Here is a 27,677-nt window from a genome sequence, read left to right as displayed (position 1 = left end):
GTACTATGTAGTGGAAGCACAGTTATGATGTGAAGTCTGAGGGAAACACAGTCCAAAGAAGGTGCAACACTGCAGCTGCCTTCAGTCTCATATTCAATACCCCAACGTCAATGTCAAGTGTAGAACGACAAGAAAAGATAAAAAAAAGATTCATAAGAGGGAATTTAATTCTATTAAATCTACATCACTGGACACAGTTTCACAGGTCATGCGATATGCAGTGCCTAGAATTAAATTAATGACAATGATCATTTCAACAATAACAACACCAATAACATTTGAATGTAAAATCTACAAACATTTCCACATGACAGGATTAGCTAATCAACCACATTGCATTCCATTTTCCGGAATTTCCTTTTTTTTTTTTTTTTAAAAGAAACTCTAAACGCTGTCTTTTTTGTCGGCGCACATATCGTACATACCCAATTGCATTTGGTGTTCAGCTGCATTTGATTTGCTAAAGAAAAAAAAAAACATGAAGGGCAGGCAGAAGGCAGTTGAAAGAGAATATTTCTTGTAAGAAGCACATTCTAAAGAGAGGAGGACATCTGCTTCTGTGATACAGTCTGTGTGCCGAGTTACATTTAACATTTACCAAAAATGGGTACCAAAAAAATTCAACAAATTCAACGAGAAAAATGTACATAAAGAGCTGGCTTTTATCATTCAGTTGGCAGTGCTTTCCACTGACAAGTTCCTAAAATGTCCAAAAGAAACGAAACAATAAGGCACCATCCAAATAAAATTTAATAAAATAAAACAGAAGGATAACCTTATTGTCCAGATATAAGAAAAAAAAAGAAACAGGAAAAAGTACATAGAAATGTAATCCACCTGGTACAAAAAGTAGAAAAGGCCAAATAAAAACAAGCTACATCATCCTGGAGGAGGGGTCTGATGAAAAATGTCCCAAGTTTTGCTTTTGCCGACGTCCTCGGTTATTCTTAGGGCATTTCCTATAAAGAAAATGAATTGAGAGAGAACTGTTGACCACTGATGGTTTCTTTTGAGGGATCACATTTAATGATCTGAATGCTTAATTTAAGTGCATAGTTTAATCACTAACCTGGTGATGCACATGACGACAGCCACAATAATTGCTATCTGCACAGCTCCAATGATAGCAGCTATGAGTACATAGTGCAGTTTTTGACCACTGGGCACCACATACAGGATATTAAAGTCAGCCACCTCCTCACACTGTGGCCCTGTGTATCCAGAGTCACACCTGATGAAATACAGAACAGTTACTTCAGTCATGAGCACTATGTTGATATTGTCACTGCACACTGCAAATAAAGGTGCCAGCAAGGGTTCTTGCATGATGCCTTAGAGGAACCTCCACATAATTTAAAGGTTCAATTCAAAGATCTCTTAAATTATTAAATAAACTTTATATTATGTGAAGAACTTAAATGGTGGCACCTCTATTAAATATACTGTGGAGCAGTGCCTCATTTGCAAATTCCTGGACAATGCAATACCCCAGTCCTAAATTCCAGCGCTTACCGACAAGAGGCGATGCCATATTTGAATTCGCATTGGCCATGAACGCAAAAGTTGACATAATCATCTGTGCAGGGAACTGGCATCCAGCCATATCCTTTTCCTTCTCCTGGGTCAGCTGTGTCTATATTTATAAAACAAATTAAGTTTCATATCAACATATGTTCATACGTATTTATATGTAATAACTGATGTACTTCTGTTTTAGAAAGTATGTACAGTAATAGTGACTGGCAGTTAACACTGAAGGCAGTGTTACTCACTATTTTCCACAGGGCACATTAAACCTGACCTTACTGTTCTGGAATCAGTCTGACAAAACCTAACATGCACTCATTTGAAGTAATAATGTTTACCAAAAAAGTCAGGCTTGTAGGACAGTCCATCATCGGCCTTTTTTCCTTTTTCTTTGTCTGAAACAGGACATGCCATTGTTTAGTCAATGCTAAGAAATGCTCAGCAATATAAGCTCCAAATGAAAACATGCATCACAAAGGGATGTCTTGACATCATGAAGTTGATTTGTACTATGTTATATACCATTAAAAGAGCAAGCGTGTTGGCCATAATAACTGAAACCTTGACCTTACCCGGACACCTTCCTAGGTGTTTAACATCTATCTGCTCCTGTTTCAAACATGAAGCCTCCCGTACAAGGCATGGGTTGTTGTAGGAGTTTCCGTCTGTACCACACACTGGGTTCTCGTTATGCCCGCTACAATCAATTTTACATGAGCACCTGCCAAACAATAAAAAGGTGTCAGAGTCAAGTTATGGGTCATGCAAACTTGGGCCTAAAAAAGAGACTGGAACCATGTACAGAGAAACTCCGTACTAAAGTTTCCATCTAATACATGGTGTCCTCTAGTGGCTCTTCTTTATAATACACTCAAAAGTTTCTGTAAGAGCAAAACTGTTTCTAGAAGAGCAATGAAATGGCTTTGTGAAAACAGTCCATGATCAATCAAACTACCCAGAAAAAGGGCACAGCTGTGTCTATACAAGCCAATTCCATTAACTACACTATTAACTGATTGATAAATACTATTTTACTTTTGATTCCTGGATCCATTGTTGTGTTACTAAACTCTTTAACCTACTGCATCAGTCCAGAATGTAAAGTCGAACATCAACAGACTACATCAAAACTCGTTCTATTTGTGTAGTATGACCATAATTCAAAATATTCTTTAGCACCTAATCTATTGTTTGCAATGCATTAAAAAACAACAGCTTTTGTGATTTTTTGAATGAACAGCAATCGAATTTGATTTTATTCAACATCACAGAATCCTCATGTGATAGAGAAAAGAGCAAAGCTGCTTGAAAAACGTAAACTTTTTTAACATGTACTTCAGTGTCAGCCACTGTCTTTAGCTTGAAACATAGGGCAACAGTTTGTTCATAGCAACAATAAATCCAAGTGGAACAAATAACCGGTTAGGTTCAACATGTACATGTACAGAATTTGCTCTATAACAAGCATCACATCAAATATAAAACACAATCAGAAAATTCAGAGCTGGGTGGTATAAGAGTAACATGGTATAACAGTAACACGGTAAAAACAATGACAATATTTAAGATATTTAATGACAGTATTTCAAAATTATGCCAATTTTTTTTTCACATGAAAAACTTTAACCCACTAACAGAAAACTGGGGAAATCAGAGCCTGGAAAAACATCAGAAAAACTAGGCATGATAGCAGCTCAGCCATAGCAAAAAGCTACGTGTATTGTTCCATTTCAGCTTTCACTCCAACACCAGTCACTTGACCTTGCATTTTTCACTAAATGGGTCATTTTAGCCTCAGTTAACTACAATCGAGCTACATGTTTGGCCTGCTTTACTAATCTCTCTCCCAAATGCCACAGAACAGGTTTGATATTGGCTTACTGATGGCTACTGTTTGGGTCTGTAGCCTGCTTGCTAAGCTAACGTTAAGGTAGCCTATCAGGCTACAGACCTAAACACATTTCTGTCCCTTCACCGGTTGCTCAACTTCACTCTCTCAGGATCCAATCATTATTTTTAATCGTCGAAATTTGCGTCAGTGCTTTAGATAGCCAGAATCAAACATGTTCTGTGGTGGGCTAAGCTGGCGCAGCTAATGCTAACCTGCTAACCTGCTTAACATTTATTGCTAACCTTCTTAACATTTAGCATTTGCTCAAAACACATTCATTGAAAAATGGCTTGAAAATTGTGTACTGTGTTCACTTATTTGGTATAAAGTGAAGTACTTTATTTTTGATTTTGAAATGATGCTAGATGAGACGGCGAGAAGGGTCCCGGGTCACCCCTGTAATACCACACCACGGAAATTTTTGGAGATGGTTTGATAGTATTAAAAAAGAATACAAGCAGAATATTTCACAAACTAAAGTAGGAGGAAAGAAAGTTATGTGCCAATTAGACAAGGCCATCTAGGTAAACCGTAAGACTGCAAGGTAAGGACATTAATAAAATGATGAATTCAATCAATCAATAAAATGTACTTTTGAACTTTTCTCCCATTTACTTCTACAGTGTAAATAAATTTGCACTAATGCCCTGTCAAAATTGCTATTTTTCATCCCAACAGGGGAGAACAGAGAATTCCAGTTTTGGGGATGGGAATGTACAGTTTTGTAATATCATCTAATATCATGTGATTCAACTCATTAACTAATTAACAAGGTAAGAGGGGCATCACAAAAAAAATAAACGTGCAGAGCACAGGGTCCCCAGGACCGACTTTGGGAACCACTGGGTTAGAATCTCCGGAAGTCCATTGTTGTCTGTTGGATTGGCTTTGCGATCTGAGATAAACTAGGTGGGACACACATTATGAGGTGCACAGTGGGACAAATATTCAAGTGGCCTAGGAAATTGGAAAAATGAAACTGAAATACTCTCCAAAAAAGTGCAAATGGGAAAATTAAATACCTACCCTGACCATGACTTGGTATAATGAATAAATAAAACATGTCAGATACTCACGAGTCCTCGTCCTCTGCATCCTCATCACATTCAGCGCCATACTTGCAGTTACTGCATTTACTGAGTTTCTTTCCTGAATCTGTGCCTGATCCCTCATCATCTGTAAGGCATTGGTAACCAAAAATTTGGTTCTACAGAGCTATAACACATTGCATGAATATGAAGACTTGAACAATATATAAACAATACAGTATGTGTACAGTAATGTATGTTGTAATCAAGGAATTTTGTTAATGTGACTGTCTCTCTACTTCTAATTTTGCTCTTGTGTGTGTTAAATTGATCCTTGCTTTTGGAAGCAGATAATTACAATACGCAAACTGCAAGTGAGTGACCTGAACTGATTAAAAAGGGGCTTAGATTTACTGGAACATTAAGAGAGTCAATCCCTGTGGAAAAGGATTTCTTCATGATGTTACATGCTCGACTGAAAAAGCAGAGCAGTTATCTCACTTAAATGCCCGACTGACTACACAGACATTAGTAAATGTTTGGCAATTGACCTATATCACCTTTATCACTCATGTGAAAAGTAACTGCCACAAGTAGTCTTTCACATCACTTTAGAGGAGTTTGGCCCACTCTGCATTTCAGAATTGCTTTTATTTTAGCCACACTGGAGGGCTTTTGAGGATGAACTGCCTGTTGAAGGTCCTGCCCCAGCATCTCAATGGGGTTCAAAAAGTGAGAACTTTGACTAAGCTACTCCAAAACCTTAATTTTGTTTTTCAGAGGTACGTCAAATTGTTGCTGCATAGCCTTTGAGCATCAGATCATGGACTGATGATTGGACATTTCCCTGTGGGATTTTCACAGGCCCTAAAGCAGCAAAGCATCACTGCATTATCACACTACCACCACCATGATTCACTGTTGGTTCTTATTGTAATTAGGGGGAAATTACTTTCACACACGGCCAGTTGTTGTTGGAAAATGTTGTTATTTCCACCCACAAATATAAGAGTGAATCTATGTGAATTAAAAATGACTTTGTCTTATACTTATTCTTATTTGTGACAAATAGGCCAACATAGAGCGAATACTTTTCACAATAATAAGGAACATGGAATTCATTTGAGACACACTCATTATATATATATATATATATATATATATATATATATATATATATATATATATATATATATGTGTGTGTGTGTGTGTGTGTGTGTGTGTGTGTGTGTGTGTGTGTGTGTGTGTGTGTGTGTGTGTAAGCCCAAGAGTGGTAAAGCCCGCCTCAGAGAAAATTCAGTACCCTGTAATTTTCTCTAATGGCAGCTTTGGAAAGCGGCCTCAGAAGCTCCTTTATACGCAAACCAGCTACTGCACCTTGGCTCTACACTCTCTGTCCATTTCATTAAGTCCATTTACCATATAGATACATTTTGTAGTTTCCATCTGTTTCACTGCATATTTTGTTACCTGTACCCTGGTTTTCAAAGGGCAGGACTCCCACAGGACCACCACAGAGCAGGTAATATTTGGGTGGCGTCTCCTTCTCAGCACTGCAGTGACACTGACATGGTGGGTTTGTGTTATGCGTGGATCAGACACAACAGTGCTGCTGGAGTTTTTAAACACTGTGTCCACTAACTGTCCACTCTATTAGACACTCCTCCCTTGTCAGTTCACCTTGTAGATGTAGTCAGGGATGACAGCTCATCTGTTGCTGCACAGTTTGTGCTGGTCATCCTCTAGTTCTTCATCAGCGGTCACAGGCCGCTGCTGGCTGGTGGACTATTCTCAGTCCAGCAGTGACACTGAAGTGTTTAAAAACTCCAGCAGCACTGCTGTGTCTGATCCACTGAGACCAGCGCAACACACACTAACACACCACCACATCAGTGTCACTGCAGTGCTGAGAATGATCCACCACCCAAATAGTACCTGCTCTGTGATGGTCCTGTTGAGCTTGTTATTGTAGAACTACAAAGTGCTGTTTGGTAGGTGGAGCTGATGAATTAGACAAATAGTGTAGAACCAAGGAGTTATACTTAATAAAGTAGCCAGTTGGGGTATATCTTTAAAAAAAAGCACACACACACACACACACACACACACACACACACACACACACACACACACACACACACACACACACACACAGGAACAGGTTCGTAGCAGTCATACCACATGGAAATAAAAGAAAGGTTTCCTTTACCTTCATCCCCAGACCCTGAGCTGCTGTCTGCAAACAAAAGAGAAAAAAAAGATCATCAAAATTTTGGTTCAATTTGGTTCATAGAGATTATCAGAGTTTCTTAAAGACAGGGCTAAAATGATCAGAAGTCTAAGCTCCAATAGAGCTTAAATTTTGCTTATTTAGGTAGGGTTTCTCCTCTTATTAGGGGTCCTAGAATGCCAGACTGGAACCCGTCCTTCACTTTAATGAGGCACTATTAAACCCACTGCTCAGGCAAATAGTGTCCTGGGTTTAGACTATTAGCCAAATATCTCTAGTTTCACTGCATCTCTTTCTTTCCATCAAAGAAAAGCATTTTTATTATTAAAAACCAAAATGTTTGAAATGAAATACTTTCTTTTAAGTTTTAAAACGGTCAAGATCTCTACTTTGGTAAGTTCTGCCTTCTCAACACAGCTCTGGTTCAACTCTGACACAGAACTCACTATGCAGAACGCTATGTTACACCACAAATGCAGATCAGCTCATCAGATTTTAGCGCCCTGCCGAAGCTAGTAATGCAATCATTTCCTAATAATGCAATAAAAGCCAGAAATGTTATACTTAACAAAATGTGATAAACCCCGAAGTGTAATAACTTGCCGCATCATGTGACGTAATATTTATATATTTTTACTGATCACATTACACCAAATGGATGATGTAATGCTTTGTCTTATAATGTAACAGTACGTTCACTTTTAGTCCATGTGAAGTTTAGCACACATAGTGGTCAGATAATCAGTATTCAGACATCAGATTTATTGATAGATTCAAGCGTTGCTCAGGCAGATAAGCACTGTCAACGCCTGCTTGAGTGTTTCAGTTTACCACCATTCATTCCTTCTGTTGCTTTTCTCTAGGATGATATCTTTCCTTACCTGAAATTCACGTCTTTTGGTGATGAAAAATATAAACAAAAAACTATGTAATGCTATTTGATACCCGTATAAAACATATAAACATAAATACACATATAGACATGAATAATCATATAAAAGATTTCAATTTGTCCAAATGAATAAATCATTTGTGAACGACATTATTATTATTAACTTATTTCATCAATTATAGCTGGACTTAACAGTTCCGTTCAATTCAGAGCTGTTTTAATCACAGCAGCAAAAACACTGTTGTCAGTAAATGTTCAAAATCTTTTTCTTTCAAAAACATTTCCCTCTTTTTTTTTCAAAAACAAAAGCCAATAACATTTTTAAAATGTTAATTAGATTATAAAATGCGTTCAAAATAACACAGTTTACCAAAATATGTTTGATGTGTCTCATGTTATTGTATTATTTGCCTGGACCTATTTAAGCATTAGTTAGTTTGAAAGACAGAAATCTGATGTAATGAGAAACGTGATTAAAACAGACTTTTATCTTCTGTATTTCATTCATTTCTAAAAAATAAATGCTATAAAGCTTACTTGGTATTAACACAGTTTCGTTTATTTATAAGCTACGTCACAACAAAAAATATGTTTATTTAGATTTAAATGAGCTTGTTCTGGTTTCCCCCTTTTTATTTACCTGAAATCTACAATACATTTTAATAAAAAAGTTCAATGTTAAAATGAAGTGTTATGAAATTACATGGTTATAGCGTTCTCTCATTGTTTACTGCGGACAGCTTAGCTGTAGCACCGTGTTAAAACTAATACCACATTAAAACTTACCCCACGTAATGAAAGCTGCAGTTTACCTTGATTACACTCTAAAACCCAGATGGTTCAAGGGTTCTTTAGTAAAGTAAAAGGTTCTATAATGTAGGATGAACAGTTAAAGAACCTTTTGCATGGTTAAAGGGTTCTTTGCATTATAAAAGGGCTCAAAGGGTTCAAGCTTGATGAACAATACAACCCTTTTGTGTGCTATAATGAACCCTTTTCAAAAAGGTTCTATATAGAACACATTCTGAAGAACCTCTTCAAGATACAAAGAACCCTTTAATCATGCAAATGATTATTTGAGTGTTGATGGTCCATTGTTGTTCAATTGTTGGTATACTAGCAGAGTATATAAGTATACTAGACTCAAGTGGTGTGGACTCACCAGGATAACAGGATCCAGTAGAGGCTAGAGAGATGGAACGCTGCTGTGTGCAGGCCGCTTGCCTCAGGTAGCACTCGTTCTGGTAAGTGTCCCCATTAGATCCACACACAGGTATGTAACTCTTATGGCACTGTGAGAAAGGACAGATGTACCAACGAAAGATTTTCTCATCAACAAAAGTTTTACTCAGTCAGTGTCTCAGTAAGTAACTAGAAACTAAGAACGTTCTAAGATTAAGAATAATTATCAGTGCAGCGGTTTAACAGGAACCATTCTTATGGGCAAGCACCAAAAGCTAGATATGGTATGAAGTCTAAATTTACCTGAAACTGGCATACACACTTAGGATCCGCCCCAGTGTCCCGGCAGACTCCTCCATAGCGACATGTGGAGGGGTCGCATACCCGCAGATCGCTCTTCTTCTCAGACATATCTGAAATGCAAAGAGGAGAGAACAACAAATAAGCAAACAACTTCACAGATATTTACTACCAAGCAACAAAGACACTTTGAAGAGATCTCCTACTGTGACTCCATGGCGCTATTCTTGATTGTTTCCACATGCAGAGTTATGCCTGAGCCTAACACATTAAAATGATTGATGCATCTCAATCTAGCCATTGGCTGGGCTTAATGTGGGCCTTGTTAATATGGCATGTCTATGAGACAAATCATCAGGGAATACATAAAAATCAAGATATTGAAATCTTTCTTCGTTGATGTTTAAATTGCTCCAGTGGGGCCACACATGGAGCCTAGTGCCCACATCCAATCCCTCTAAAGACCAAGACCCTGGAAGTAGTTGACTCATCTTCCTCCAAATGATCCATGCCATTTTCCCTCGCTGCACACGCAGCTTGACTGAATTTGGTTTTAAAATGAATAAAATAAGTCTGTTTTCAAACTGAGTGGAGGATGTTTGTGGTCAGTGAAATTCACTACACTGCAAAAATGTCCAAAAAAAATATATGTCCAAAAGTGTCTAGTCACTCCTAACTATTGATTGAACTCACAGATTGCTTACACAGGCAACCAACTGCACAAGCATAGCTTGTATAATCCTCACTGCAATGCGATGTTACATCATGTTCTCATTCCACTGGCAGATACTTCAGATAATACAAATTATTCATTTAAAATGACGTATATCGCTGCCGTCAGAACAAAACCTCGTATCTCCAGAACGATAACTTTACAGCAGAAGCAAAAAATGTGCTCCACTTTTAATGTAAGTCAATGGAACCAGACATTTTTTCCAACTAATTTTGGGATATTTCTGTTGGTCCACTCATCATGAAACTCACAGACAATGTAAAGGCCAACAGGCATTTTCAAATGATGTCAAAAACTGAGAAATGTCAAAAATGGACTTTTTTGTTCTGACAGAAGCGATATGCTCTCGCTGCAAGGACAGAGTGGTTGCAAAAAGCCTACATATACACATATAGTCTCTGATTGTATGCATGCATTACAATGATAATATGCATGAACATGATAATAAATAAAAAAATAATAATTTATGTGAAAATCTGACTCAACCACTCATTAGACTTTCCTTTCTTTTCAGTTGATGTTAGCTCACTTCAACATTATAACCTCCATTTACATAAATCTACACAATTCATGTCATAATAAAAACTTCAAATGTTGGCACTACATTAGCATGTAGGCTGAATGAAGTCACCCTATTTTTTAGAATGTATTTGTAATCTGATTACAGTCCATTTTCCTGTATTTATAACAGAACACATATACAGCCTTTTTGTATCCTTATGATGTAACGCTGTTACCTGTATTCCCAACCCAACCCAACCCTGCTGCATGAGCAGCGGAAAATGCAAACAACTTCTTAGACTGAACTTTGTAGATGTAGAAAATATCCCTGCAGATTTCTTTCAAAAACTGAAAGCAGGTCTCCTGACAAGAAAGAAGGTTATAATAAAGCTGGACAGGGGGCCTAAATACTGACACAGTGAATACTGAAAACTAGGGGTGGGAATCTCTAGGCACCTCACGATTCGACTTGATTACGATGCGTTTATAAAACGATTATCGATGCATTGTGTTTGTGATGATCCATAATGAATTTACATCCGATATGTTTGCTGCTCTTGTTTGGAGCACATTAGATGCTGCTGCCACTCATCTGCGATAAAATAAGATCCAGTGGCAATGGATGTCCACACATCACGTTACAGCTAGCCTAAAATGGGTCAGTCGTGAGCTAGAGGTTAGGGAACTAGCCTCGTGACCAGAAGGTCACCGGTTCGATCCACAGAGCCGACAGCACATGACTGAGGTGTCCTTGAGCAAGACACCCAACCCCCAACTGCTCCCCGGGCGCTGCGGATTGGGCTGCCCACCGCTCCGGGCAAGTGTGCTCACTGCCCCCTAGTGTGTGTGTGTGCTCACTAGAGTGTATGTGGTGTTTCACTTCACGGATGGGTTAAATGCGGAGGTGAAATTTCCCCATTGTGGGACTAATAAGGGTCTATTAAGTTAATCTTGTCCTGTACAATTTTCCTCTCCTCACTTATCACATTTGCAGTTCAAAGTGCAGAATAATGAATATCATGATACATCAAACATTAAGTTGGCAGTTCAACAGACGCCCTTTTTCTTATGCAAAAAGCTCCAGTCCAGTTGCTGCCCAATATCTTCAGTCAGGTCTGATATAAAATCATAAGTAAAGTCATTTATTACAGATTAAACTGAGAGCAATGTTTCAGAAAAAACACACACACACACACACACACACACACACTTAACTTAAGTCACTTGTATAACAGCAACACATTTTAAAGTAAGTCACCATTCAAAGTCTGACAAGGCATTTGATAGAATATTTGCCCACTGTCTCTGTTCTAACACACAGACATCAAAACCATTTTCACTACAAACAGGTGACTGATAAGGATGCTCATTATCTCCATTACTGTTTGCTCTTTTTCACTGAACCCCTGGTTGCTTCCATTAGACAGTGCAATAAAATCTCAGGTATCCACTCAAAGTCATACCACCATAAAATCTTATAGTACATTACCGGCCCTTTATTGTCCCTACTATCAGTCCATAATCTGATCACTAACTACAGCCACGTGTCTGGCTTAGGCATGTGCAGTTTATGATAATTATCACTATAATACATAAAGATAACAAAACTATGATAACTGATATTATAAAAACGTGTTAATGACATAGACACGTTTTTAAATGTTCTAATAGCACTAAATAGAAAATGCCTGAGTGACTGACGTCTCTGTAAAAAGATGCAAATCTACTGCACTGTAAAACAATAATCATTTCAACTTATAAATGTATGTAAACTGGCTGCTTTAAAATCTCATGTCCACTGAACATGTAATAGTAATCTAACAATGTTTTAAGTCAGAATCTTAGGAATAATAATAAAAATATAAAAAATTAGGACAGCCAGTTTACACACCTTATTAACTTAAAACTCCAAAATGTATTTTACAATGTACACAAAAAATCACTTATTTGTAAACAAGCCCAGGCTGAGCCTGGTGTTGTGTATGAATAAAAGTTTACCTGATATTTTGTCAGGCCCGTTGGATCGCACACCTTCTAGATAGAAAGCTTTGTTTTTAGCATTATCACTTTTATATAAAATAATGTTTCTTGTTTGGTTTTAAGCAAGATGAGTTTTACTGAATAATTACTTAGCTTTTAAAAGATAAAAAACTACAGACAAATTGTTTGAATTGTTTGTGTGTTAGCAGGACATTAGAGAGATGTGTAGAACAGCTTGAAGATGTGGAGAGAGAAAATCTACAATGTTTTCTTGTTCTTTTTTAAAAATGATTTTGAAGTCTTATTAAATATAAAAATGGCAGCTACACGTTTCATTTGGTGACTGCAACTGTAACTGCACATATTGTGACTTTCGTTCAGTTATAGAAAGAGATTAAATGAGGAAAAACGTAGCCTTATATTCTCATTCTACCTTAAATGTTGTAGCAGCTTCATCCTGACACCTATATAGGTACTAGCCAGTGACTGCTTTATTTTTTAAGGTGGAAGGGAAATTCAGGATTAGCTTATAAAATTCAGCTCGATGACCTGGTACTGGCTAACAGGAAGCGCTTTACTGAGTTCTTTTTTTTTGCGTGATGTGAGGATGGACAGCTGTGACAAGAATTGCAAAAAAAAACCTTTTAAAAAAGGATGAAGGCATATCCGAGCAGGTAGGCAGTGAAACATGTTGACAGGACCTTTGTTTACTTAGCTTGCATTCATTTGCAGCATATGTTCTGCCATAGTTTTGTCACCCTTAAGTCAAAAGCCTTTGCAAGTTTTCATTTTATTTGTTTTCATTTACTAGCCACCCACATTGTTTATGTCAGTGTACATATAAATAATAAATGAGAGATAAGAGTAAGATATGAAGAAGATAAAAAAGTTATCTGGTACAAAAGCAGTGCTGTGCATATGCATAGCAGGAGATAATACAGTTTAAGGTGGGTTAGTCTGCACCATGTAACTCCTGGTCTGAAAACAAGTCCCACTCCAGCCCTGCTTAGGGATGATATCCCAAGACAATTCTACAATGAACTGAGCTGATCCCCAGATCTTTACATGCCCAGCCCAAGCCCCTGCATGTGACTGGGCATTTTCCCCTTCTCCATGCTGAATGAGATGTGAGTAAATCTTGATGATCTGACTTTTATCACCTTTTTTAAGGAGAGAAAGTTCTCTGTCTGCTCCTCCTTCTGCCGCGCTGCAGCTGTGTTCTTTGTGATTGTTTACAAGCTTCCCTCAGAGGGAACCACAACACGTGATCAGACCATGACAGTGAAGTGAGGCTGTGAAAGCAGAGCTGCTCTGTGTCTCTATGGCTAAACAGTTGTGACAGTATTTCAAAGTGTCCATAATAACATTACTGCCCATGTTTAATATTGTGGTACACCAAATTACTGAATACCAGCATGTCTTAGTCCAGCTGCTCACATTACAGCTTCTGCCTCTGAAACGTTTTAAGCATGTCTATTGAATATTATTAGTATTCATATCTTTCCAAAGCCAGATTATCTACACAAACTCAACTATGTCCCTTTACAACAAGACATAAAAGACAACATCGAATGGAATGGATTACCCTTATGTTTAATTGTCCAAATATCTAAAATTAAAATCAACATCCTTCTTAAAATCAATGTTCTGTCCCCCACATTCTGGATGATTCTTCTCTCTTGACAAAGTACAGTATCTCGCAAAAGTGAGTACACCTCTCATTTATCATATATTTTCATGAGACAACACTATAGAAATGAAACTTGGATATAACTCAATGTAGTCATCGTACAGCTTGTATAGCAGTATAGATTTACTGTCCTCTGAAAATAACTCAACACACAGCCATTAATCTCTAAATAGCTGGCAACACAAGTGAGTACAACTCACAATCAACATGTCCAAGTTGTGCTCAAACTGTCAATATTTTGTGTGACCACCATTATTATCTAGCACTGCCTTAACCCTCTTGGGCATGGAATTCACCAGAGCTGCACAGGTTGCTACTGGAATCCTCTTCCACTCCTCCATGATGACATCACAGAGCTAGTGGACCTTAGACATCTTGCGCTCCTCCGCCTTCTGCTTGAGGATGCCCCACAGGTGCTCAATTGGGTTTAGGTCTGGAGACATACTTGGCCAGTCCATCACCTTTACCTTCAGCAAGGCAGTTGTCATCTTTGAGGTGTGTTTGGGGTTGTTATCTTGGTCTCGTCAGACATTCCAGTAATCCCTGTTCTTGGACTGCTTGTCTTCAGCAAACTGTTTGCAGACTTTCTTGTACGTCAACTTCAGAAGAGGCTCCCTTCTGGGACGACAGCCATGCAGACTGATTTGATGCATTGTGCGGCATATAATTTGAGTACTGACAGGCTGACCTCCCACTTCTTCAACCTCTGCAGCAATGCTGGCAGCACTCATGCATCTATTTTTTGAAGCCAACCTCTGGATATGACGCTGAACATGTGGACTCAACTTCTTTGGTCGACCCTGGCAAGGCGTGTTCGGAGTGGAACCTGTCCTGGAAAACTGCTGTATGACCTTGGCCACTGTGCTACAGCTCAGTTTCAGGGTGTTAGCAATCTATAGCCTTGGCCATCTTTGTGGAGAGCAAAAATTCTATTTCTCACATCCTGAGGTGCCATTTTAAGTATCAGCGAAGTATAATTATCAGCCAGTATAAGCGAATTGTACACAAAACACCAAATTTAACAGCCCTGCTCCCCATTCACACCTGGAACCTTGTAACTCTAACGAGTCACATGACACCAGGGAGGGACAACGACACAGTTGGGCACAATTTGGACATGTTCACTGTGAGGTGTACTCACTTGTGATTCCAGCTATTTAGACATTAATGGCTGTGTGTTGAGGACAGTAAATCTATACTGCTATACAAGCTGTACACTGACTAAGTTATATCCAAGTTTCATTTCTATAGTTTTGTCCCAAGATATAAGATATAATAAAATATTTGTTACACTTTTGTGAGATACTGTAGATATAAAATTTTCCTGGAAAAACAAATAGAATCAAATTATCCCAAACATCTTGGAGGACGTGGGGCTCCAAATTTTTACTATTACTTTTTATCACACCAAATACTTTCAAAATTCAATTTTGGATAAGCAGCACAGACCAGCTATGCTTAGACATTAAGGACAGCTTAATTCAAAATATGAAAATTGACACCATCTCCTACACAGACAAAAACATGAAACTATGAAAACACAAAATTGCTATAAATACAACATAATAAGTACCAGCCTAACATTTTTTCCTCCTTCCATTCACACTCCATTATGGAAACCTATGTTTTGAATCAACAATAAACACTCATATTATCAGCATGGTGGCACGATCCCCAAAAAGATCATAAAGCACTCTTTACTGTTCACCCCAACCTGAAAAAAACTCAGCAAATCTAAAAATTAACAATCATCTGAGAACACCTGGTCACACTTTTTACAGTACACCGAAAGCTAATCCCTCTTTGTCTTCCAATGTTATAAAATACATATACTCACTCATATACTGCTTTATTCTTGCACTGTTGTGAATGTATTACAAATTGAATAAAAAATTAAAACATTGCCCCTTAAATGGGGTGGTGGTGGTGGTGTGGTGGCCAAAGAGTATTGGCCCAGGTCAAAAGAAAGAAACAAACTAACAAACAAACAAACAAACAAACAAACAAACAAACAAAAACATCAACTACAGGCTGTATCACCATTAATATGGATTCACGCTGTCAAAAGTGGTCCTATGGGGGCTCTTTTCCATTGATGAATGGTGATGGGTAGACAAAAGCGCGCCTGATAACAGTCAACAAGCACAACTACAAGGTAAATTAGCTACATATTTTATCAATAAAGTAACTAAAATTAGTTGTGTTAAAGTACATTTCATGATATATCACATTGTGTTGGAAAAATTATTTTAAGACCTAAAGAAACTTGACTCTCTATGAGCCAAATGTCACTCCAGAAGACAAAAGAGAGGACAATTCACTTCATGACCAGTTTTGGGCCCAATCTCAGACGCTTTTTACCCTAAGTAAACATGTTCACATTGCTATTATATGCTGTCTGAGACTGTCTTTACTGAAAAATGCTGGACTCATTTGTATGTTGTGAGTGTGAAATGAACGAACAAAGGTCTTTTTGTATGGGCACATGACAAGCACAACCTGCTGAGTCTCAGAAAAGTAAAGAATGGCGGGGTCTCAGACTGCCATTAATAATTGAGAGAGAATTTCATTCTTGGCATGTGCCTCGCATACCGTGATTGTATCTTAGTAGTCCTGGTATGATGTGAGCAACGCTAGAGCAAATGATTAATTCACAAACAGCAACATTCCTTATCATTACCAACTCAAGTACCAGCACACCCTGTTTTAGCACATTAAGCCTACATACAGCCCATGTTAAAGGAACTGAATTAACCATTTTTTTCATCTTGTTCTAGCTAGTTTAGGAATGTTATATTGCCGTTGGAACACAAGAATGTAATGTAATTAGGTCTGTTCGGCCTGAAATGTTTCATCATAGAAGATGGTGCAAAGTATTTCATAAACTACTGCACAACTTATTTTAGTATGGGAACGTTTTTAACAATTAATCTGATCCAAATTTATGTTTGAATTTGAATGTTATTCAGTATGTGGAAACACAAAGCCTCATTCACCTCATTCTTTCCAAGTTTTTTCTTAAATTTGTTCCTGGGAAAGGTTCCAAGATTTAGTCTATGTCAAATTCATGTTCTTAAACCACAGAACTGTTCACAGCTTTGTGCTCTTGAGTGTGTGTAGATTCTGTCCTTACTTAAGAACAAATCTCAAATAAGAAACCACTGGTGAATGTCAGAATCTTAGTGAAAACTGCATAGCCGTTCTGGGGAATGAGGCCCAGTGCTCTTTTCTTTTATAGAGCCCACATCCTGGACTAACATACAATCATGTATAATGATCATGTAAAAAAACAATCATGACCGTTTTAGTCAATAAATCCACACAAATGTCACAGAACCTCTGGAAAAAAAAATGCAAGGTAAATGAAAGATATAAGCTTTTTTATAGCGAGTGCTGAAAAGTGAAATATTAATTTAATCCTAGTAGAATCTAATCACTTTCGCCAAAACAAATCATTTGTTATGGTGTAATCTTGCATTGAAATTAGACTGAGTGAAAGTTGATACCAATGCACTAGACTGATCTAGCTAGATTTGCTGTAAGCAGGAGGGTGACGTGTATGTGATCAGAAATACTGCACTGTTTGCCACATCAGCGTACGTGACTTACCTAATAGTTATTGCAGTTATTATCTTTGTCAAACCCTATGACCACAGAACAATTAAGATATTTAATATATCGAATATACACTCACTGGCCACCCACTGTTCAGTTGCTTGTTAACACAAATAGCTAATCAGCCAATCACATGGCCGCAACTCAATGCATTTAGGCATGTAGAGGTGGTCGAGACAACTTGCTGAAGTGCAGACCGAACATCAGAACGGGGAAGAAAGGGGATTTAAGTGACTTTGAATATTTGGCATGGTTGTTGGTGCCAGACGAGCTGGTCTGAGTATTTCAAAAACTGCTGATCTACAGGGATTTTCACGCACAACCATCTCTAGGGTTCACAGAGAACGGTCCGAAAAAGAGAATGCCTTGTTGATGCGAGAGGTCAGAGGAGAACGGGCAGACTGGTTCGAGAGGATAGAAAGGCAACAGTAACTCAAACAACCAACCAAAATCTATGAGGAACATTTCCAACACCTTGTTGAAATTATGGCACGAGGAATTAAGGCAGTTATGAAGGCAAAAGGGGGTCCAACCTTTTACTAGTAAGGTGTACCTAACAAAGTGGCCGGTGAGTGTATTTACTTCATGTTAACTGTGTGAAAAAAAAACTACTTTTTGTCATTTAAAAATGTGTAAGATGAAACGTCACGTTTTGACTGATTGGAAAAAAAAACGTATTCACACTTATTATTATGAAAACAATCCAAATTACTCAAGATGGTCCATGGTATTTCAGCAGAAGGGAAAAATGGCTCATATGTGGGACGGAAAAAAAAACAACTCCAAATTGAATCTTCACTGATGTCAGAAACCCCTCGACAAAATATAATGAACAAGAAAAGGTCAAATAAATATAACAAGGTGACTCAATAGAATTAGTGCCACATGTGCTGGAGGAGACATTTTGAAAAACCTACTTGGGACCATTTCTAAAATGCTAAGTCTGACAATCCAGTTTAGTCTAGAGTAAGCAAAGTTAACTGCTGAGTTAAGAAAAACTTTGCTAGGTAATGTTCTAAACATGTTTAACTTCATTTAGAGCACAGACAATAGTTTTGGCACTGAGCTGTGACTTGTGCACATCCAGTTTACAAATGGTCTGGGTCTTCAGAAATGCTTAAATCCTTACAGTCTCAGTGGGGGTTAAATATACTGGTATATTAAGCCGAAATGTGCCCAAACTGGGCGACATAACACTTAGCTTAGGAACTACATCTGTGGCCATGATCAACCAGTTAGCACTGACTGTATGGGCAAAACCACATTAGAGAATTATGCTCTTTATAAGCGTCTACAATTAAATCCTAAATCTACCGTTATGTTATGTTTCTGTCTCTATGACTGTGTATTATATTCCATTTAACACATCTGTATATCACAAGTACTCAAGCCTAGAAATAACTAATAATAGTCAGACACACATAAAAAAGAAATCCCCCATATGTTCAGTGGCCTGTCCCTCCCCCTATGAACTCTAACTGTAACTGTAAAATTGTGGTTATGACTATAATGAGCTCCATCCCGCGGTATGCATCACATGATGGTGGTATTGTGGTAATCGTCACTGCCCTACTCTCACCACACCGCCATGAGATTATATTCACAGGCCAACTTTCCCAACACTGCCCCACTCTCGTAACACTGCCCTGCAATGAGACTTGCCATGAAACATCAAACCCTGGCTTCAAAATTTGTCACACTTGCTTGCAAAAAATTCAACCTGATAGCAGGTAAATTATTAAACCTCATGGCATCAGTGGCTCTGGCCTTTGCAAAGTGAGACAGTAAGCTATCATTAAAGTGGTCACCAGAGAAAAGGTGTCCTGTCTGCCCTGTATGAACCAGTAAGCTTGAGGTAAAAAACTCATCAGCGCAGCTTCTGATCAGCTGGTAGAGTACGACCATGCTGCAGTCAGTACAGCTCACTGCGATGAACAAACAGGTTGAGAATGCTGGTTAAAACATTAACGCTGGTCTTTGCTTCATGAGACAGAAAACACTGGTTTAATATATCAGCAAAGCATAGCTGACATCTACACTTATACAGTATTTTTGTTTTGTTGTGGAAATTGAGATGCATAAGACCAGGCTGTGTTTTTCCGGTCTTCGACGGCCCAGTTCTAGTGAGCCTGTGCCCACTGCAGCCTTAGTTTTCTGTTCCTTCCTGACAGAAGTGGAAGCCAATGTGGTCTTCTGCTGTTGTAGCCCATCCACATCAAGGTTTTATGTGCATTCTGAGATGATTTTCTGCTCACCCCAATTTTATAGAGTGGTTATCGGAGTTATTGGAGCCTTTCTGTCAGCTTGGACCAGTCTGGCCATTCTCCTCTCATCAACCAGATGTTTCACTGGATATCGTTACTTTATTGCACCATTCTGAGTAAACTGTAGAGACTCTTGGGCATGAAAACCCAGGAGATCAGCAGTTAGAGAACTTCTCAAACCAGCCAGTCTAGCACCAACAATCATGCCATGGTCAAAATGACAGAGATGAGATCACATTTTTTCTCCATTCTGATGGTCCATGAGAATGTTACCTAAAACCTGCATAATTTTATGCACAGCACTGCTGCCACACAATTGGCTGATTAGATGCAAGAATGAGTGTCCATGTGTTCCTATTAAAGTGTTTGGTGAGTGTAATAAGTACTGCTCAACAGTAAAAAATAAAACACGAAATGAAACAACAAATGGAAAAGAGTCCTAAGAAAAACAGGTAAAAAAAACTTTCTTCTTCGCCAGAGTAAAACTACATTTAACATGTCATTAACTGGACAATGACCAGTGTCCGGCATTTGGTAAATGCTGGTACAATGAATTATGACTGCATTGATCATTTGGCCAGTACTCTCATTTCCACTGCACACTGTGTCTCTTCAGTGGTGCTACGGTACAAATAAGCAAAACTAATACATATGGTAATGATCCAAAATTGCTCAGTGAAAATAATGTCATGTTAACTAATTCCTTTTTACAGCTGAGTGCATGTGTGTTCAGGTGAATCCAGCGTGGAACACCTTTGGACTAAACCTGGGTAAGCATGTCTCCTTGCCAGAGACATGTTCACGCATACGTGCTGCTTTATCACTACATTCATGAGTGACCTGTAGCGAGGGCAGCCTAACTTCTTAATGAATGTTATGCACTGCAAGGAAGTGGTACATTTCATTTACTTGATTCAAATGTTTAAATTTTAAAATGTGTTAAAATAAAATCTATTTTTTTAATCAATTCAAGACAAAAATATATAGATCTAACAATTTATTGTGGTAAGCCCTTCAATCAGAAGTCTCTCAGAAGCACTGCTGGAAGAACGCTGAGGGCAGCCTTGATGCCCCAGGGAAACCATTGTCCCCCTGATTTTTATTAACCCTTTAAAATACCAGGTTTGTCACACACTAAGGCTTATTATGCAGTAACTATAGGGCTTCAGTGCAAAGGTTGAGCTATTTATAGGTTATAAAAGTATGTAATAAAGCACTGGGGTCCTTTAAACCCTGGCCATTTAGGGGGTTAAACACTCTCCCTACATTTCCCAAACCAAATGCAATTAAATCAGCTGTTTCTTTGTGCCCAGTGCTTTATATTTGACAACAATGTCTCCTGTAACTGCTTTCTTTCCATGGTCTACGAACAGAATAAAGGAACCTTTTCTGTACACTGAAGAAGACAGACACCTTTAATTAAAACAAAATATGATTTAAAAGATGTGAAGCCTGTTATAGGGTTGTTAGGCAGCCAGTATGCTTTATTGTGATAACCCTAAAAACTTTCTTTCTTGGAAAAACACCACATAACATTGGAATAAATACACATAAACTGTAAATGTCATTATTTTTTCAGTAAGATAGCTTAAATGGTACCGAAATACAGTCAGAAGACATATATCTTCAAGGTGTTAATCGAGTATAACTTATGTTTTTCAGCATGTTTCATTAGTTTGACCTTTTACGAGACTGTAGGTGTGGTGGTCAGATGTAGCTTCTGCTCTCAGTCATAAAGCACTCCAGTTCAATGTTATTCCCTTGACAGACTATATAAACTGGCTGGTTGGTTGGAGTGTGACCTAGCAGAGCAAAAAGGCTCCAAAATGTATCACAGTCGTCACACTCACTGTACTAACAAAGATCTCAGATAAAACTGAGCCAGGCAGAAGGTCAGACAATCCCTTTTTTTTAGAGTGCATGGCTTCACAGGGGAAAAAAATACATCAGTCACGCTCAAAGAAAAGCAGTGATGCACTAAAGCAACGGTCACCAACCCTGGTCCTGGAGATCTGCCTTCTTGTAGAGTCTAGCTCCAACTACAGCCTTACATACCGGACTTCTAAAGGAGTCCTTTGCTGTGTTCAAACCCGCACACTACAATACATGATTATCAAAAATGGAACACCACCATTAGAAGTACATTCATTCGAATAATATGTACAGTATTGTTGTATGCAGTTCCTTGACTGGGATTAGATGCATTATGTATTGTTGGCCCAGTCAAGTCAAGTTTATTTACATAGCGCTTTTTACAACAGCCATTGTCACAAAGCAGCTTTACAGATAATCCGGGTCCAAGCCCCAGTGAACAAGCCAAGGGTGACAGTGGCACAGAAAAACTCCCTAAAAGCAAGAGGAAGAAACCTTGAGAGGAACCAAGACCCAAAAGAATAACCCGTCATCCTCTGGTTGACACAATAACACAAGAGCAATATGACTAGACAGTCAGATTGTACGATTAATATACAACAGCATTTCCAAAAAAGTTGGGCGCTGTGCAGAATGTAAATAAATATAGAATGCAATGTTGTGCAAATTATGTGAACCATTCTTTTAAAGGAAATACTACAAAGACAACATATCAAATGTTGAAACTGAGAAATTTTATTGTTTTTGAAAAACATGTGCCCGTTTTGAATTTGATGCAGACGACATGTTTCAAAAAAGTTGGGACGGGGGCCTGTTTAACACTGTTTCATCACCTCTTCTTTTAACAACACTCTGTAAGCGTTTGAGAACTGAGGAGACAAGGCAGGTCAGTTTAGCACCAGGACTCTTAATATGGATTTAATACATGTAATACATGCAGAATGTGGTTTGACACTGTCTTGCTGACATAGGCAAGGCCTTCCCTGAAAAAGACGTCATCTGGATGGCAGTGTTGCCAAAACATGTATTTATTATTTAGCATTAATGGTGCCCTCACAGATGTGCATGTCACTCATGCCATGTGCACTAATGCAACCCCTATGCAATCACGAATACTGGCACCAGAACTGTGCACTGATAACAAGCTGAGTGGTCTTTAGCCGGGGGGATGCAGTGTCCATGACTTCCAAAAAGAATTTCAAATGGTGATTCATCAGACTACATGACACTTTTCCACTTCCCCTCAGTCCATTTTAAATGAGTTCAGGCCCAGAGAAGGTGGCAGCATTTTAGATCCTGTTTATATTTGCTTTCTTCTTTGCGTTTTCAAGTTTTAACTTGCATTTGTGCATTTGATTTCTCCAGATTCTCTGAATGGTGTGAGTGGTGAATCCCTTCTCATCTTTACTTCTGAAAGACTTAGTTTCTTTGACATGCTTTTTCATACCCAATCGTGTTACTGACCTGTGCCAATCAACCATTCTAAGCAATACACAACTTTGCCAGCATTTCATTGGCCCTGTCCCAACTTTTTTGGAATCAAATTCTAAAAGGGCATGAATTTTTCAAAAAATAATAAAACTACCCAGTTTGAACATTTGATATGTTTTCTTTGTACTATTTTCAACACACAATAACACATCACTGCCAGGTTAGTCTCACTGCAGTGCTGAGAATGATCCACCACCCAAATAATACCTGCTCTGTGGTGGTCCTGTGGGGGTCCTGACCATTGAAAAACAGAATAAAAGGGGGCTCACAAAGTATGCAGAGAAACAGATAAATTACATTCAGTAACTGTAGAACTACAAAGTCTACCTCTATGCTAAGTGGAGCTGAAGAATGGAAAATGAGTGTTTTTTTATTGTAATAATATGGTGTTTTTCACACTCACCGCTGTGATAAATGGTTTATAACAATTTGCTTAGACTTTTGCACAGCACTGCATATACCAACAAATCTCTCACCATCAGATAACAGTACTCAAATCATTCATCTTTGAGAGAGAAGAGAGACAACTCAACAGTACTGGTCTGAAAGGATGTGTACACTCTCAAGAAGAAGAGAAAAGCAAAAAGACAAAGAAGAAGAAAACTGGCAAATCAAACAAAGACACTACTGGTATACTCAGGACAACAGACTGGACACCAGACCTCAACATTACTGAACAGAATAGCTTGGAATGAGAAGCAGAAAATGCAACCAACTTCTAAGACTGAACTCTGGAGGTGTGGAAAAATATCCCTGCAGGTTTTGTAAAAACTGAAAGCAAGTTTCCAGAAAAGAATGGAAACCCTAATAAAGCCAAAGGGTGGACACACTGAAAAAAGGCTTTTGTGTAATTTCCCTGTTAAATATACAATAACAACTACCGTTTAAGCTACTTTCTACTTTTCACTGTCGTTGCTGTCACCAGAGAGAGATGGCTAAAACAGATACACATCACCATACAGGTTCATTCTGCCTCAATGAGACCGCAAGTTTAGAGCATAAAGACTGAAAACTGAGTGAGTAAAACTGAGTGACTCACGCTGGAGTGAGAGAAAGACAGAATATTCCTGATTCTTTTGTTTTGCTACACACTGAAGATATTTGGGCTTGAGATCAAAATTACAATAGAAGATGACACCTCAGGATTTCAGCTTCTACTAACTGATATCTACATCTAACATTTTTCAAGTGATCAAAAATATTGGAACACAGGACTGTCTACTCTGACTTTCGCTTGTGAAGACTGCATGAAGACAAGACAGGTGGCTATAGGAGAAAAATAAGCCATTTTGAAGCTGAGAAAAGACAAAAAATTGATCAGAGCCACTGCACAGGCATTGCACATAGCCAATACAACAATTCGCAGTGTCCTGATAAAGAAAGAAACCACTGGTATACCAACAACCAGACATCGAACGGGTCAGTCAAGGAACACAATAGCAGTTGATGACAGAAAATTGTGAGAGCTGTGAAGAAAAATGCAAAAAACAACAGTGAGTGACATCAACAACTTCCACAGGGCAAAGGAAAAAGTATTACAATCCACTGTTCAAAGAAGACGTTGAGAGCAGAAATATAGAGGCCACACCACAAGATGCAAACCAGAGAATCAGAGGTGACAGAAAGGCCAAAGTCTAGAGAAAGAAAGGATCTGATATGAGCCAAAACATATGAGCTCACTAGTGAAGCATGGTGGAGGTAGTGTCATGGCTTGATTCTGGAATGGGCTGGGCTCACTAATCTTTATGAATTATGTAGCAGCAGAATGAATTCAAAAGGCTACACAAACATTCTGTCTGCTAATATAGGAGGAACTTTATCATGCAGCAAGACAGTGGCCCAAACCACACGGTCAACAAAAAGGACACCATCAGGGGGAAAAAGTAGAAAGTTTTAGACTGGCCAGGTCAATCACCAGACTTTAACCCAACAGAACATGCATTTCACCTCATGAAGAAGAGACTGAATAGAGAAACCCCTGAAAACAAAGTGAGAGAAGCTACAGCAAAAGCCTTGAATTGCATCACAAAAGAAGAATGCAACAGCTGGGCATGTTAGAGGGTCACTGGCTTGAAGCAGTTATTGCAAACAAGGGACATACTACCAAATATTAAATGTCCAACGTTTATATTTACTTTACGTCTTTCTGCTTTTGCTCACCTAACAATTGTGTCAAGGCACCGTTCTAAGTCTCGCTCAACACATCTAGATGCATATATCAGGAAATAAAAGCTGAACTTTTGATCTAGTGTCTTATATTCATCTTTTGATCTCAAACCCTTCAATGTGTAACAAAAACAAATGAACTGTCCTTGCCGTTCCAGTGTTTTCAGAGGAGACTCTAGGTGTGATGGACAGGTTTTGGCATCAGTTTGGCTTCTTTATATGGACACTTTTGTCTTTTTGGACCTCAGCCCACCAAACACTGCACTTAGCCCTCCCCCCAGGACATAAAGCCTGGGCACCCTTAGTATATGCTCTTATTGAAATACACAGGCACAGTTGCTCTCACTGGACCATGGGGAAACTGCATTCACTGTATGGAAACCACACGAGTGTAGAACGTGCAGGTTCGTCTGAGCCCTGCGTTCACATGATGGGAATAATGCTTAAGTAACTGAAAGAAAATGTATTCTGATTAAGCTTATTTTGTACATCCAAAATGTGATTATTAAACAGAAAATACATTTAGGAACAAATTTGAGGAAATGAGATAAATAATCAAAATAGCGCGATTAGGTGGGTGATAAAGCAAAACGATATTACAATATTTCAAGACATTTTTAAGATATGACGCAACAGTTTTTTGTTTCTGAGATTTAATAGGTCGGATCAAGCAAAATAGAACCTGTAGTGCCACATATAAAAATACTATAATGATGATAATAATAATAATAATAATAACAATGATAATAATAATGCTAATAAAACCTTAATTCAGTGTTTTAAACTACATGGCACTCAGTCTAATTAAACAGGCCTTATGCCTAATTATGCTCACTTTGTAATGACACACATGTATGTATGGCATGTAGATAGATAGATAGATAGATAGATAGATAGATAGATAGATAGACATCTTGATAAATTCTCTAACTGCCTTTCATCAGCTTGACGCTGTTTAGGACCACAGGACACTGAAAACTGAAGGCCCACCTTTAGGTGGGGAGGTGGTGTGTGTGTGTGTGTGTGTGTGTGTGTGGGGGGGGGGGTTATAATCTAATGTTGACCTGTCAGATAACAGAATAATCTAGAATACATACACACACGCGCGCGCGCGCACACACACACACTCTTCCCACATCCTTGGTGCATGCACTAGCTAGCGAAGCATGATGATGAGGGTGGTGTTGAAGGGTGCGGTTCGAGCCTGTCTTATAAACTGTGGCTCACCTGATCCAAAACAAAGAAGGCCAAATGAAACGATTCTACGACGACGTCGATCATTTCTCCATTGATAGAAACCCCGTGCGGATGTGCTACTGAGGTACATGTTTCGGGAGCGCTTGTTTACGTCAATTCATCTCGAAAAAGCTGTCTGGAGCTATATGCGCGTGCCCCCAGGCCCCAACGACCACCTTTACAGCCGTAGTACTTTACAAAGCCAGACTATGGAACCGATAAGGAGCTTAGGTGATGTTACAGTATTGTAGTGGGGTTATGAGACACACCTGGGCAGCCTTTTCCTTTGCCGGACACGCAGTCGCTGTTCTGAGGATACGACGCCTGAACGCCGAGCACCGTGGCGATGGTCAAGATGCAGAAAACAGTGCAGTGGAGACGGTGGTGGCATTGCGGTGCTCCGAGCCCTCTGAGCCGATAACCCAACATCATGACTGGGGTGGCGCTCGACGTGCAGATTATTTCCCCTTTTTTTGTTCAGAATTCAAACACGCTGTGGAACAAAAACACAACGCTACGGCTAATTCATACAAAGACGACGGCTTCTCCGTTCAAACTGCGGTTGGGCTCTTGATATGGAGTATTCCTGGGAAAAGCAGGCGCAATAAGAACTCTCAGTAGGCTCTCAGCCCGGTTCAGAAAGAGCCTGTGTCTATTTTTGGACGCGTTTCATTCTGTAGCTGTAGCTAGCTCTCTACTCATCCTTGGATCCAGTTGGCTCCCTCTTGCTCCGTCTTTGTGTGCATGTCGGCCGTGTATCCTCGCCCGTACGAGTCCAAAGCCGAACGGCCAGAAGGGAGACTCGCCTGCTTTCCCTACTGATACGGAGTACAGGGCTATTACAAAAACGATGCCTGTACGCTTTAAAGAGGAACAGAGCAAGAAAGCTCAGTCGCGAGTACCTTGCCGAAAAGCCAACAACAAAGGGTCCGCAAAGATGGTTTAAAGTCACGTGACGTAAGACCACCTCCCCCAATTCCCATCGGAGTGTAGGAGCTATAGAGAAAGGCTGTTACCTCTCGGTTGCGTTGTTGAATGAGAATGCCCTTAATCTGAGAGGATAGCCAGGGCTCATTTCA

The 27,677-nt window shown here is 38.9% G+C and overlaps 1 protein-coding gene across 1 annotated transcript; it reads right to left on the bottom strand.

The window, feature by feature from the left end:
• Positions 1-149: 149 nt before the first annotated feature.
• On the bottom strand, positions 150-27,677 carry tmeff1b (transmembrane protein with EGF-like and two follistatin-like domains 1b). Its single transcript, XM_017684376.2, has 10 exons — positions 26,868-27,677; positions 9,054-9,163; positions 8,731-8,860; positions 6,656-6,682; positions 4,495-4,594; positions 2,100-2,248; positions 1,866-1,922; positions 1,513-1,633; positions 1,070-1,231; positions 150-959 (listed from the first exon to the last, which is right to left on the bottom strand). Exons 1-10 carry the CDS (start codon positions 27,028-27,030, stop codon positions 875-877), a joined length of 1,104 nt encoding a protein of 367 aa, XP_017539865.1. The 5' UTR covers positions 27,031-27,677; the 3' UTR covers positions 150-874.

Source organism: Pygocentrus nattereri, chromosome 3 (genome assembly GCF_015220715.1).
Source record: "Pygocentrus nattereri isolate fPygNat1 chromosome 3, fPygNat1.pri, whole genome shotgun sequence".
In the NCBI taxonomy this organism is placed as follows: Eukaryota; Metazoa; Chordata; class Actinopteri; order Characiformes; family Serrasalmidae; genus Pygocentrus; species Pygocentrus nattereri.
The sequence above is the reverse complement of the archived record's forward strand: the minus strand, read 5'-3'. Positions and strand labels throughout refer to the sequence as shown.

Bases quoted from the DNA above. Each gene is read 5' to 3' on its own strand.
- tmeff1b (XM_017684376.2), bottom strand. From the start codon at position 27,030: ATGATGTTGGGTTATCGGCTCAGAGGGCTCGGAGCACCGCAATGCCAC. The intron at 9,164-26,867 runs GTGTGTCTCATA...TTTGCATTTCAG, and splicing joins CAAAGGAAAAGGCTGCCCAG to ATATGTCTGAGAAGAAGAGC. The intron at 1,232-1,512 runs GTAAGCGCTGGA...GTATTTCATCAG, and splicing joins TATGGCATCGCCTCTTGTCG to GTGTGACTCTGGATACACAG.